This window comes from Chiloscyllium plagiosum, unplaced genomic scaffold, assembly GCF_037043375.1.
Source record: "Chiloscyllium plagiosum isolate Xiang-an unplaced genomic scaffold, Cpla_swu_hap1 HiC_scaffold_24, whole genome shotgun sequence".
NCBI classification, from domain to species: domain Eukaryota; kingdom Metazoa; phylum Chordata; class Chondrichthyes; order Orectolobiformes; family Hemiscylliidae; genus Chiloscyllium; species Chiloscyllium plagiosum.
In genome coordinates, this window is record NW_028270162.1 from 19,596,069 (window position 1) to 19,611,479 (window position 15,411).

General features: G+C 39.6%; 1 protein-coding gene across 4 annotated transcripts in view; it reads right to left on the bottom strand.

Moving 5' to 3' along the window:
• The window catches only part of hectd4 (HECT domain containing E3 ubiquitin protein ligase 4), a 295,048-nt gene that overhangs the window by 139,656 nt on the left and 139,981 nt on the right, over positions 1 to 15,411 (bottom strand). For all 4 annotated transcript variants that reach the window (XM_087999963.1, XM_087999965.1, XM_087999964.1 and 1 more), the window contains exons 25-26: positions 14,566 to 14,808; positions 713 to 905 (exon numbers count right to left, since the gene is read on the bottom strand). In XM_087999963.1, coding sequence (XP_087856089.1) covers positions 713 to 905; positions 14,566 to 14,808 — 436 coding nt within the window. The remainder of the gene's footprint in view (positions 1 to 712; positions 906 to 14,565; positions 14,809 to 15,411) is intronic.

A 15,411-nucleotide genomic window follows, 5' to 3' on the forward strand; every position in this document is an offset into this window, starting at 1 on the left:
GATAAAAACACAAAAAAAGCAAGCGTAAACATCATCTTAAAGAATAAACCAATCCAAGAAAACATCTAGATGTGCGCCTAATAACGTGAATGAGAGATTTTTTTTTTTACAAACTGTTTGAATAAAACTGCTGACTATTCAACTAAAACTAGGCACAAGTGAATCACTGAGAAAGTACTGCATACTTCTTTTACACATCGAAAAAAGTGTTGGAGAGATAATTGAAGCACTAACTTAAACATTCTCAGATTGCAGCAAACATCGGCTTGATAGGTAGCAACTTGATTATCTGATGGCAGGTTTTTGGGTAAAGAACAGTGAGAATGAATGGGAATGAGTGAAAAACATCATTTTTAGTTTAATTTTCAGTATAAATGAAAACTATTTTACAGTCAAATCTGGGATTTCAGGATAAATTACGTATCAATTCAGCAAATATTTACCAACTGTTAAATAGGATAAATGATATTTCAACTGAGCAAATATTTACCAACTGTTAAATATACTTCAGGTTGCATTATTAAAAATTTAAACTTTCAAAACAAACATGCATCTTATCTTAACACATTCATTATTAGAAGTGTTTACAAAAATGGCTTCAGGGAACTCTCCAAAACTCTTATTCACCAAATAGAAAACTTTTAAACGCTCCCACATATCCCCATTTCCACAAAGCAGCCATGCTAAGGTTCACTTCTACTTCCAAATTTACCTGAAGTTGCCTCTCCATAGCATTAAGTTTTTTGAACGTTTCTCCCATTATTTTACACAGTAGATCATACTCTTCCAGGTGCTCCTCTCGGTACTGGAAATTAATCAGAGACTGCAGTGCATCAATCAGATTCAAATGTTTGATCACACATGACACCACCATTTCTTCCATCACATCAGGCTGAATCACTTCCCTATAATCAAGAGATAAAACGTATCATTAGTGGCCAAATTTCACTTTAAGAATTGCATCACCAGAATAATTTCAAGTCTGATAACCTACTCCTGCAACATCCTATAATAACCTAGCAACTAACTGCTTTGGATTGCAATTGCCTTTGGCATTGCTTTCTGAGAATGAGAGCGCACAAGTGAGGAAGAGAGAGCGAGCGAGGAAGAGAGAGAGGAAGAGAGAGTGAGCAAGGAAGAGAGAGAAAGAGAAAGAGAGGAACAGTGAGCGAGCGAGGAAAAAAATTATTATTGTGTTGGTAGTGTGCTGTACTGCAATCTTAAACATGCCTTTCAGATCTCCATAATGGTCAAATTTGCTAACTGCATCATATCCAGCCAGGCAGCACTATAACTGCTGCATTATCTTATTTGGGAAAATAATAGTGTGTACAAGTTACTGGTCCTGAAATTTCCAATCCAGAGATATGGCGCAATTGAAGAAAAGGGGCAATGGTACAGTAAAAACTGTACTCAAAACTTCATCTATTTTCATTGTAATTAAATATTTTAATGCTATTTCTGTAGAACTGAACATCTCACAATGGCAAGTGCCAAGCAATGTGGCAAAATGAGCCAAAATGACCACAAAGGTTCCAGGCTTGAAAGCCACTCTTCATTAATAGAAGTGTTCTGATATGATATTGTAGTTGCTGCAGGTGCTTTCAGCGGCTATAAGCTGGGAAAAGGTACAAAAAAAATCTAACTTCTGTTTCCTTGATAATTACTCAACTGTTGCTAGAAAGGACATGAATGTGGGGATGTCAGAAGAGAGGAAAAAGGTTCAGTTGAAATGCACCTTCCATCACTGAATAGCATGCTGCTAGTACTCATGGAACCATACCACAAGAGTCATTCACCACTGTTAAAACATCAGAAGTTAATGGGTTGGTCAGACAGAATTCACACATGTACTTACTTTACTTCAACATACACAAAATTCCAACACCCCGACATGTACAGACCTAATTCTCACCCAATTAGCTCACAACTAACATATAACCATCACCTGTTCTCTAGTTCCATTCGATCTTAGGCACCTCTGGCAAACTTTTCCAGATAATAGGCTTGTCCCTTTTGCATTTCTTAAGAATAGATTTCTTTGGGAATAGTGATTACAATTCTGTAAGTTTTAGAATACTCGTAGACAAAGATGAGAGTGGATCCTAAGGGACGTGTACTAAACTGGGTCAAGGCCAATTATATCAAAATTAGGCAGGTGTTGGGAAATATGGATTGGACACAGCTATTTGAAGGAAAGTCCACATTTGATATGTGGGAGGCTTTCAAAGATAGGTTGAAGATAGTGCAGGATAGGCATGTCCCTTTGAAAACAAGGGATAGGAAAGGCAAGATTCGTGAACCGTGGATGACAGCAGAAATTGTGCGACGAGCCAAGAGGAAAAGGGAAGCGTACATAAGGTCCAGGCAGCTAAGAACAGAACAGGCCTTGGAGGAATATTGGGAAAGTAGGACCACTCTTAAACGAGGAAGCAAGCGGGCTAAAAAGGGTATGAAATAGCTTTGGCGAGCAGAATTAGGGAGAATCCCAAGGCCTTTTATTCTAATATAAAAAGCAAGAGGGTAACCAGAGAAAGGGTTGGTCCACTAAAGGATAAGGGATGAAGGTTGTGTGTCGAACCTGAGAAAATGTGTGAGATTGTCAAAGATTACTTTGCAATAGGAGACAGAGAGTAGTAGCTGAAGGGAGTTTCTCGAAATGGAGAAAGGTGACCAGTGGTGTTCCACAGGGATCAGTGCTGGCACCGCTGTTATTTGTAATATACATAGATGATCTGGAAGGGGGCATTGTTAGTCTGATCAATAAGTCTGCAGATGACACAAAGGTTGGTGGAGTCATAGAAAGCATAGGGAATTGTCAAAGAATACAGGAGAACATACATGGATTGGAGAGTTGGGTGGAGAAATGGCAGATGGGATCCAATCCAGGCAAATGTGAGGTGATACATTTTGGGAAGTCTAACTCTAGAGCAAACTATACTGTAAACAGAAGAGCCTTGGGAAAAGTTGATGAGTAGAGAGATCTGGGAGTTCAGGTCCATTGTACCCTGAGGGTGGCTGCACAGGTGGATAGAGTGGTCAGAAGGCATATGGCATGCTTGCCTTCATCAGACAGGGTACTGAGGATAAGAGCCAGCAGGTCATGTTAAAATTGTACAAATCTTTGGTTCGGCCGCATTTAGAATACTGTGTACAGTTCTGGTCGCCATATTACCAAAAGGATGTGACACTTTGGAGAGGGTGTAGAGCAGGTTTACGAGGATGTTGCCTGGCATGGAAGGTGCTAGCTATTAAGAGAGGTTGAATAGGTTAGGATTGTTTTCATTCGAAAAAAGGAGATTGAGGGGGGATCTGATTGAGGTCTACAAAATCATGAAGGGTATAGACAGGGTGGATAGAGGTAAGCCTTTTCCCATGGTGAGGGATTCAACAACGAGAGGTTACGCGTTCAAGGTGAGAGGTGAAAAGTTTAAGGGGAATATACGCGGCAAGTACTTTACACAGAGGGTGGTAGGTGCCTGGAACACGTTGCCAGCAGAGGTAGCAGAGGCAGGCACAGTAGATTCACTTGAGGTGTGTCTGGACAGATGCATGAGTAGGCAGGGAGCAGAGGGACACAGATGCTTAGGAATTGGCCAATAGGTTTAGACAGTGGATTTGGATCAGCTCAGGCTTGGAGGGCCAAAGGGCCTATTCCTGGGCTGTAAATTTTCTTTGTTCTTAAATGAATATAATTACCAAAATGAATGAAAACCAACACAAAAAAGACAAAATGACAGATTATTATACTCCTATTAGGTTTTTGGTGCACAATACAGTTCCAGACCTCTTTTTTTTTCTAGTACTTCTAATATTTTCTTAGAGGTTACTCGTTTCTTTGTAAAGAAATCAAATGGTTGACTGCTGCACTCCCCCCCTTTCAATGGGAAATTTCTTCAACCTCTAGCATCCATTTTTAAAAGTACAGTATCGATCTTCAGTCTTTTATCATGCGTACATTTCATCAAATGTACATTTTCCCAACATAACATTCAATGAGTATTACTGCTGAACTCTTTACAATTTTTTTCCAATATTTTCACGGAGAAAAATGCCATATCTAGCACCTCAACACAAGATGGTCATTAACGCATATTTTATTACTCTTCTGATCTTTTTAGCTGCCTGAACTAAAAGGACATTTACCAACCTCTCCCTGTCAAAAGAAAATCACAAATACACGTGTATTTGAGAATGTACAACAAAGATTTAGATAAAAACATAATTAAAAACAATAAGCTCCAATGATGTAAATTTCAAAATTTAAATTTAAATTTTTTCAATGTCTTGTTTTTCTGAATATCTTCAAATTTGGCATTTTTCATTTTTGAACTCAACTGCAAGATCTCAAAACTGACATCTGGTTTTGTTTGGGTACGCAGCCAATTCAGTTGTTCCATCAGAGTTCACAACTACTATTCACTTTTTTGAAGTTGCTGCATTTTTTCGTGAGGCTCTAACTGACCAACTTGGCACCACTCTGATCTAAACTCTAATTGACCAACAGCAATCTGCTAAAGTTTTCAAATTAAAATTTCTGATGGAAGACAACATTTTGCTAATTCCATACCCCAATGTACTTAGACGCTTCAAAAGTGCGATTTCCAATTTTGAATTCTGCACTATGTCTATTTATGACAATGTTTTAAAATTCACTGCTCACAGTCCATTAAATAAAAAATGTGCATGCGCCCAGATGCTGGAAAGTTGTCCTCCATGGTGAGAGTAAAACATGACAGGTTTGCATTCAACTCGAGACAGCCCAATCTTAATATGATGGACCTTAGAAGTATCAAACTCTAGAGGCATTTAATTAATTTCTAGAGTGCCCCAATTATGCTTGCTACCTCTCTTGGAAAGTGAAAAAAACAATTCTCTTTTGAACTGATCCCTCTGCAGAAACACAGTTTTAACATCAATTGATCTACATTCCCAAGTATTGTTGCTGACAAAACCAAGAAAATCTTCAAAAAATACTTTCCTGCTTTAGGTCATATCTTGGACCCCAGTTTTCCTCAAAACCTCATGCTTTCAGACTTGCTTTAGCCTTGTAAGTCCAATCAGGAAGACCCTTTTGCTGTGCATATTCATTGAAGAGATAGGGAAAAGCCAGCATTACCTGGTAACTACGTATACCACAAACTCTCTCCAAATTGCTAATTCTTGCTGTTCAATATCTTTTATAATCTTTGAATTTGATTAATTCAGTCTTAAGATCGTACATGATTGCCACTAGGTACAGAAGGTTATAACAGCAAAAACACTACAGATGTTGTAAATCGAACAAAAACAGAAAATTCTGGAAAACACAGATTTGGCAGCATGTGTAGATAGAGAAAAAGAAAGATTTATATTTTGAGCTCGATAGGACTTCTGCAGAACTAAAAGTGGCTGGAAAATGGTAGTTATGATGATGCAGATGGGGGAGGAGCAAGTAGAACAGGTTGCGACGACACCCACATCAAAAGACAAATGGAGTGCTAATGGTGGCAAAGAAGCAAGGGGATATGAGAGACGGAGAACAGATGTCATGCTCTGAAGTTGTGGAACTCAATATTGGTCCGAGAAGGTGTAAAGCAGAAAACATGGTGCTACCCTAATAGTTTATGTTGAGCTTCGGTGGAACATTGTAGCAAGCTCAGATTTGCCAGAGGCAGAGACACTGGGAGAATGGAATGGAATCCAGTACGGTTTGAGATGACATAGACAAGGTAACCGAAGGCATCAGTAGGTGTATAGTGGATGTTAGTGGGTAGCTTATCCTTAGAAATGGAAACAGTAAAGTCAAGGTCCATGCACAGAGATCCCTGAAAATTGCCACCCAGGTTGATAGGGCTGTTAAGGTGGCATATGGTGTGTTAGCTTTTATTGGTAGAGTGATGGAGTTTCGGAGCCACGAGGTCATGCTGCAGTTGTACAAAACTCTGGTGTGGCAGCACTTGGAGTATTGCATACAGTCCTGGTCACCGTATTAAAGAAAGGATGTGGAAGCTTTGGAAAGGGTTCAGAGAAGATTTACTAGGATGTTGCCTGGTATGGAGGGAATGTCTTATGAGGAAAGGCTGAGGGACTTGAGGCTGTTTTCGTTAGAGAGGAAGTTGAGAGGTGACTTAATTGAGACAGAAGATAATCAGAGGGTTAAAAACAAAAAGGAGGATAGTGAGAGCCTTTTTCCTTGATGGTGATGGCTAGCACAAGGGAACATAGCTTTAAATTGAGGGGTGACAAATACAGGACAGATGTCAGAGGTAGTTTCTTTACTCAGAGTAGGAGGAGCGTGGAACGTACTGCCTGCAACAGTAGTAGACTTGCCAACTTTAAGTGCATTTAATTGATCATTGGATAAACATATGCATGAAAATGGAATAGCGCAGGATAGATGGGCTTCAGATTGGTTCCACAGGTCGGTGCAGCCTGTACTGTGCTGCAATGTTCTATGTCCTATGTTCAAGTAGGGGAAAGTAGGTGTCAGAGATGGTCCACATAAACGTGACAAGGATGGAAAAATTGGAAGCAAAACCTTCCCCCTACCCCCCACCCCTCTCAATTCTGGATGATAGCACAAAGCAGCACTGATGATATCATCAATGTAATTGAATAAAGAAGTATGGGTGGGAACATAAGTATGATGGGAACAAGGAACATTCTACATACTCTACAAGGTGATATTAGAACCCATAAGAACTCAAAGCAGGAACAGGAGATTCAGCCCCTCAAGCCTGCTATATGATTTGACACAATCATGGCAGATCTCATCATGGCTTCAACTCGATTTTCCTGCCCAAAGTTCATATCTTTCAATCCATTAGTAATTAAATATTTGTCTCTCTCCTCCTTATACTTAAATGTTCCAGCATTTACTTAACCCTGAGGTTCACAGATTCTCAACCCTTTGAGAGGAGGAGTGTCTTATCTGTGTTTGAAATCTATTGCCCCTTATCTTAAAACTATGACCTCTAATTCTAGATTGCCCAATATAAGGAAACATCCTTTCTAAGTCTACTTTGTCAATCCCCATTAGCATCTGAAATATCTCAATTAGATCTCCTCTCATTTTTCTAAATTCCAGACAGTATGGGCCCAAATTGCCCACTCTTCACAAGACAAACCCCTCATCTCTGGAATCAATTCACTGAACATCCTGTGAACTGCTGCCAATGTAACTACATCCCCTCAGGTCAGAGGACCAAAATCGCATGCAATACTCCAGGTACAGTCTCAATGATATCATGTACATTTGCAGCAACACTCCCCTTTATATACTTCCTTTAGCAATTATTGCTAAATTTCCATTAGCCTGCCTTATTACCTGCATACTTGTTTTCTGTGATTCAGGACACTCAGTGCCTTCTACACTGAATATTTTCAAAGTAGAGACAGTTTTTCTATAATGCCATAGTCGTGTTTCAGCGAAACCTTGCTTAATAGATAACCACTCAATAGAAATAACGGGGCCTATGGGAAAAGTAGGGTTAGGGGCAGCCCAGCAAAAGATATCACTCAAGATCGTTCGAACACCATCCAAAAGTCTAATTGAAACAGCTTGAAAGTTGAAATCATATTTATTAACAAAAGTAAATTTAACAAAGTATATTTTTAAAAAATGTAAGAAAGCTGCTCTCTGTACAGTATCACACAGAAGATTGCTCTATCAGCAGCTGACTTTGGCGCATGCACAGAATGGCATGAAGCCTGGGGCTCACATCGTGCAAGTGTAGAACGGCACAGAGACTTTGGCACTGACATCATGCATGTGCTGATACTGGTAAATGTGCAGAATGGCACGGAGATTTCAGCATGCACATCAACACATGCACAGAACAAAAGCACACAAACTGATGCCCAGACTATTACCAAAAGGAGGCAAGTATTCTCCAAAATATGTTCCTTAATTCATCAGCGACGTTACAGCCAAATCACGCTGCCGAAATGAGTGTTATTGCAGAACTACCTGTACCTCTATATTTGGATAATATGTTGCTTTTCTATTCCTCTGACCAAAATGGATGACCTCACACTTATTCACAATAAACCTCAGCTGGTAAATTTTGGCCTATTCACCTAACTTTAAGGCTGCATGGTGGCTCAGTGGTTAACACTGCTGCCTCACAACACCAGGTTCCATTTCAGCCTTGGGCGACGGTCTGTCCGAGTTTGTACATTCTCCCTGTGTCTGCGTGGGTTTCTTCCAGGTGCTCCGGTTCCCCTCGCAATCCAAAGATGTGCTGGCCAGGTGAATTGGCCATGCTAAATTGCCCATAGTGTTCAGGGAGTGTAGGTTAGGTGCATTAGTTAGGGTAAATGTAGGATGATAGGGTAGGAGAATGGGTCTGGGTGGGTTACTCTTTGGAGGGTCTGTATGGACTTGTTGTTTGTTTCCACACTGTAGGGATTCTATGAAAATTATTCATATCTACTTGTAAATTTTTCTTTCATCGGGCAGAAAATACAGAAGTTTGAAAACACAAACCAACAGACTTAAGAACAGCTTCTTCCCCACTGTTATCAGACTTATGAATGGACCCTTTATATATTAGAGTTGATCGTTCTCTGCAACTTCTCTGTAGCTGTAACACTATAGTCTGTATTCTGTCCCAATGTAAGGTATGATTTATCTGGTTAGCACACAAAACAATACTTTTCACTATCATGCAACAATAATAAATCAAATCAAAATTATTTCTTCATTGCAACTTACTTTCCCACCTATGTCAGTGTCATCTGTGAATTTGCAGGCACCCATAGCTTCACCATTGACTTGGAGAAAGTGAGATGATTTAAAGGAAAACTTATTCAAAGTGAGGAGGAGTTCAGCCAGACAAGGAAGGGTAGTGGCAGATGAAAGCGCGACATTTAATGCCTCTTTTCAAAGGAGTGCAGAGCCTTCAGTCCATCGTGAAGGGGTGGACATGTAGAGGAAGTACACATCTATAGTGAAGACTTTTGCATCAGTGTTTACTACGGAGAAAGGACATGGAAGATACAGAATGTGGGGAAAAAGATGCTGACATCTCGAAAATACAGAGGTGGTGGTGCTGGATGTCTTAAAATGCATAAAGTTGGATAAAATCCCCAGGGCCTGATCAAGTGTACCCGAGAACTCTGTGGGAAGTTAAGGAAGTGATTGCTGGGCCCCTTGCTGAGATATTTGGATCATCGATAGTCACAGGTGAGAGGCTGGAAGAATGGAGGTTGGCTAACGTGGTGTCAGTATTTAAGAAAAAAGGACAAGCCAGGGAACTATAGACCAGTGAGCCTGAGGTCACTGGGGAGCATGTTGTTGGAGGGAATCCTGAGGGACAGGATTTACATGTATGCGGATAGGCAAGGACTGATTAGGGATAGTTAACATGGCTTTTTGTGTGGAAAATCATGTCTCATTAACTTGATTGAGTTTTTTTTTTGAAGTAGTAATGAAGAGGATTGATGAGGGCAGAGCAGTGGACATGATCTACATGGACATCAGTAAGGTTTTCAACAAGGTTCCTCATTGTAGACTGGTTAGCAAGGTTAGATCACATGGAATACAGGGAGAACTATCCATTTGGATATAGAACTGGCGAAGGTAGAAGACAGAGGGTGGTGGTGGACGGCTGCTTTTTAGATTGGAAGCCTGCTACCAGCAATGTGCCACAAAGATCGGTGCTGGGTATGCTGCTTTCCGTCATTTATATAAAGGATTTGGCTGCGAACACAGGAGGTATAGTTAACAAGTTTGCAGATGACACCAAAATTGGAGGTGCAGTAGACAGTGAAGAAGGTTAGCTCAGAGTACAACAGGATCTTGATAGATGGGCCAGTGGGCTGAGGAGTGGCAGATGGAGTTTCATTTAGATATACGCGAAAGACTTCATTTTGGAAAGGCAAATCAGGGCAGGACTTATACACCTAATGGTAAGGTCCTGGGAAATATTGCTGACCAAGGAGATTTTTGAGTGCAGGTTCATAATCACTTGAGTCTCAGGTAGATCGGATCGTGAAGACGACATTTATTATGCTTTCCTTTATTGGTCAGAGCACTTAGTATAGGAGTTGGGAGGTCATGTTGTGGCTGTACAGGAAATTGGTTAGGCCACTTTTAGAATATTGCGTGCAATTCTGGTCTCCTGTCTATCGGAAGCATGATGTAAAATTTGACAGTGTTCAGAAAAGATTAACTAGAATGTTGCCAGGGTTGGAGGATTTGAGATACAGAGAGAAGCTAAATAGGCTGGGGCTGTTTTCCCTTAGAGCATCGGAGGCTGAGAAGTGACCTTATAGAGGTTTATAAAATCATGAGGGGCATGGATAGGGCAAATAGTCAAAGTCTTTTCCCTGGGGTGGAGGAGTCCAGAACTAGAGGGAAAAGACTTAAAAGGGACCTAAGAGGCAACTTTTTCACGCAGAGAGTGGTGCGTATACAGAAGAAGCTGTCAGAGAAAGTGACGGAGGCTGGTACAATTACAGTATTTAAGAGGCACCTGGATGAATATGTGAATAGGAAGAATTTAGAGAGATATGAACCAAGTCTGGCAAATGGGACTAAATTAATTTAGGATATCTAGTTGGCATGGACGAGTTGGACCAAAGGGTCTGTTTCTGTGCTGCACAGTTCTATGACTCTAAGTGGCAGCTGGATCCGGAAAACTGAAAATTGTGAAATTGAATGTGTCAGAAAAATCACAAATGTAAATGGGAAGAGACTGAATGGGGTTGAGGGGAAAGAAAACAAAATCAAGACAGGAAGAAAAGTTCAGTAGGGCTGGAATAGGCTGAAATGATAGGCAGTCCTGTTTGCCAATTTGGGAAGGATGCAAAAGAACTGTGTGAGGTGGGAGCCTATGTGATTGGAGGGGAAATCTCCAGAGGGGACGTCAGTGACAGTTCTGGAAATAATAGTTTGATGTTTAACTTGAATGCAAAGTTACTGACATTCATGACCTGTATTATATTCTTTGGCTTTGTTAAATTATGTCCTCAATCTTGCTTTCACGCTTTCAGGACTCTTACTACTTGATCTTCACCCTCTACTAACAACACTCAATAGATTGCAATCTCTTTCCAGATACAAGCTCACTCCCAGGTCCAGTGTTTGAGTGTATTCATATTTTACACTTCATGTTTCAATCAATGGATCTAACCTTTTGCTCCTCACCGTGTACATTCAACTAGATGTTATAGTTTCCCATGATTTTCCCTACTCTAGTTATATTAGTCTCATATTTCCATTGACTAGCCTCTTCTTGTAAATATTTGACCTCAGTTCCCACTTTTGGTTGCTGTCTTTAAGGACTGATGCCCTCACTTTGATTGTCAGAACTGTTATTTCTTCGTTAGCTTCAACTGTGTTAAAAGCAAAACATTCTAGATGATGAAAATCTGAAAGGAAAACAGAATGCTGGAGAATCTCAGCAGGTATAGCAGTATCTGTGGAAAGAGAAGTGGTTAATGTTTCCAGTCCAATGTGACTATTTTAGGACATGAAACATTACTCTGCTTTTCTCTCTAATTTCAAGTCAATTCTGACAGCCTGATGCTGTAGCTCTGCAAGATATGGTCATGAGAAATGTCTGGTTCCTAGTTATTTCTATACTTCCTTTGAAATCTATAAACTTGTAATCTATATCAAGCAAGCCTGAACAATGTATCCAAACAGTCTGGTTAGCATGCTGTAAAATTATTCTCCCATCTCTCTAAACAACCTTTCCCATGCTTATCCATTCTACAAATCCCTCTTTTATAATAATATCTTTCATTGAAATTGATTTTCAATGGCCTTACATTAGAATTCTCAGACTTTGACTATGATGAAAAGCTTTCTGCCTGCTTGCAGTACATTCAAATGCAAATAGAAAAAGTTGAGCTAATTGCTTTCCCTTCTCAAGCAGGTGGACAATCACTTCTTATTGATGGCACTTCAGGACTTTGACCAAAAGCTAACCAATATGAACTATATCCTTCAACCACTTGCAGCAAATTCTTAGCATGGACATTCCTTAACATTGCAGCCGACAATTTACACTTGTACTATGTAGGCCAATGTACTAAAATGTTATGAATTTTATGTATCATTTTGTGCAGTAAGCCTTTCACACACCTCATGCTAAAAGAGCTTTTTGCTGCCATATTCATGACTATTTCATTCATACCTGCTCATACAGTTAACTGTTAGCAAATCTATCCCAAGTATCAGTGAGAAATTTTCCTTGCAGTCCAGGTTTACTCCCATTCCACTTTTCCATTCCTGTACCCACAATTATTTCCTAACATTTATTGCGTGTTATTGTCAGCTGACAAAATCTGATTGTCACATCTCCAAAACGTAAAATTAAAATGGTTTCTTCTTCAACTGTCACCATAGTTACTAAAAAATCAATAGTTGTCACTCCACTGATATCCCTCACCGTCCTCAAGGCGGATCTTTTTACGGTGGTGGACTTTGGTTTTTCTTACAAATCTCACATGTATCTCATTGCTAATATGAAATTATTGCATTATTCATCCAATATGCTTGCATCTTTTACTAACATTTTTAATATTTGAGGATGGGTGGGCAAATAGCCCTTGCGATTTTAACACAATTAACTTTTTATCTTTCAAACAGAATCATACAGCACAGAAACAGACCTTTCAGTCCAACTCATCTATGTCAACCAAGCTTCCATCCTCTGTCATCCAGACAAACCTACACTGCACCTCCTCCACTTCCCGCTCCACTGCACTAAACTCCCCCACCCCTAAATCATAAGATAGGGTCCTTCTTGTTCTCACTTTTCAGCCCATCAGCCCCACATACAACGCATCATCCTCAAACACTTGCGTCAACTTCAATTAGACCTCACTACCCAGATCATCTTCCCCTCACCACACCTGTCTGCTTGCCACACGGACTGTTCCCTCTGCTGCTCCTTGATTTGGATCCCACACCCCCCCCCCCAATAATGTTTCAGTTGTGTGAATTGCAATTTCACAGATTTCCACATACAATAGATTTGCCATTTTCCAGATGAAGTTTCATATGCACAAAGCCATAAGATGCAAGAGAAGTAGCTCATTCAGCCCAGCAATGAGATAGATGATGGCTGATCTGATAATCCTCAACTCTACTTTCTTTTGCCCAATACCGCACAATTCAAAGATTCAGTCACAAACATATCCATTACTAGTTTAGAATCGCCTTTGGCCAACACAATGCCCTTTCTTTGTTCAATATCTCTATCACCTTCTTCCGAATGTTCTGTATTGTGTTTAGTTTTTAATAAGATATTGTAACTTTTGAGACAGTTCATGGTATAACTGTACTTTGAATCACACCTGAAACATGGTGAGACAACACCGTTGGGAATTATGCAGTTTATTCTTTTATTGTAAGTCACGGGTTCTCTTCGATACTTAAAATTACTGAAATATTTCTGTCCTCACTTCTCAATTAAAATTCTACTGTTGCACTATCACCTCCGACCTGTATGTTAGTCAATCTTGTTAATCAATTACACTGTTTCCTCCATTTTCTGTTGTATGGGCAATTGTCCATTTGCACTTTCATGGCTGCCAGAAAGGAATATTTTTCAAAGAATCTTTTAGTACTTTCTTACGTTTGTTCCAGTAATTTGTATTTCGCTACAAATTCAAATCGTGTCAAAACTAGATGTCTTTCTAAACTCAATATTTTTGTACATGAATAACTTAAATGCCAGCATAGACTAGAGAACGTCCAAATAGAATTTCTGCAGTCTTGCCATGTAATCCGAATTCCATATGTATTACACTATGGAACCACCTTCCCTCTTTCTGAATGTGTCAAAGTCTGACCTTGCCTCATTTTTTGATACCATCTTTTTGATAAACTTATCCATGTAAGTTAATACTTGGTTCAAATCTTCATCTGTTTCCATTTTAATATCAAATTCAAATTCCAAAAAAAAAATTGCTTCTTATCCTATTTAGTATTGTGGAGAAAGAGTCACAACCATATTCAATTTGCTTCAGTAAAGAATCTCACAGATTCTTAATTTTGACACCAATCATAAAGTTCACATTTAGAGACCAAGGATGGGTAATTAGACATTCATATTTTAGATTCTGATTCATCCATTTCTCTGATGCTGCTGCAAATCTGCAAACATTTTGGTTACAATAAAACTTACAAAAAGTATCTTCTATTACTACTGGAAAACATCAAAGGTTACAAAGATTGGTTAGACAAGCATTTACCTTTCCAGTCGGAGCTTTATTTCAATTTAAACATGACAAACTCATCACTGATTTCTTTTGCCCCCATATTGTATATACATGCACACTCTATTCACTTATCCTTTAATTAATGTACAATTAACCTGTTATAAGTTCCATTTGGCTTTATGTTTCCCTGCCAAACTGTAGTAGATGATAACCTCATCCCAAACTAGGAAATGAGCGTGTAAATGTAGAAGAACATAACAGAACTAAACAGTTTGCGACAAAATTCAATTATTCAGACTCAACCATTTATTCCTATAATTGAATATGCTCACTAGCATTCTAACAGCTTAATACCTTTGCCTCTTTACAAGACAGAACCATTGATATTTAAAGGATTACACTCACTTAATACTTGGTCTGAACTGGGGTCGTGCTCTGCCAGATATTTCCCTGAGTTTTCCCATTATTCCAGGAGGTAGACGAATCCTTGGCAGATCAAAGTAGTGTCCAGTGACTGGAGGTGGTGGTGCGAGTGCATCGCATGGATATGTGAACTCCTGGTCTTCCTCAATAGTTAGCGGCAGAGGAGAGGGACTTGGTGTCAATGCAGGAGATAAGGCACCATTAGCTTCAACCTGCCACTGGCATCTGTCGGTAAGAATATTGAAAGATGGAATGATATTTAATTCTAGCACAAAAACTGCCCATTTTAATTTCCCACTTATAGAGTCATAGTCATAGAGATGTACAGCATGGAAACAAGACCCTTCAGTCCAACCCGTCCATGCCGATCAGATATCCCAACTCAATCTAGTCCCACCTGCCAGCACCCGCCCATATCCCTCCAAATAAACTTAAGTTGAGCAATGAGTATACTTAGCGTGGAGTGATTACAAATGTGCAGTCACCAGATATCTTTTCTGATACCAGGTATAAACAACAGAATCCACTGGCTCACTTTTGTCACAAAATAAGCAAAGACAGTACACCGAGCTGAATAACACACAAATTTAAAATCAAAGTGCATACTGCAAACAGGAACCTCCAACCTTTCCAACTAGTAGATTGCATGTCAATCAACAGCCGAAAATCAGAGCTTGTAGTAAAGTTGCAAATGCATAAATCACACTGAAGCCTTTGGCACAATGGTACTCTCTACACCTCTGGGCCAGACATTCCAGGTTCAAATCTTATCAGTCCCAGGAGTGTGTCATAAAATACCAGGTTGAGCATAGCAATCATAAATCTCAC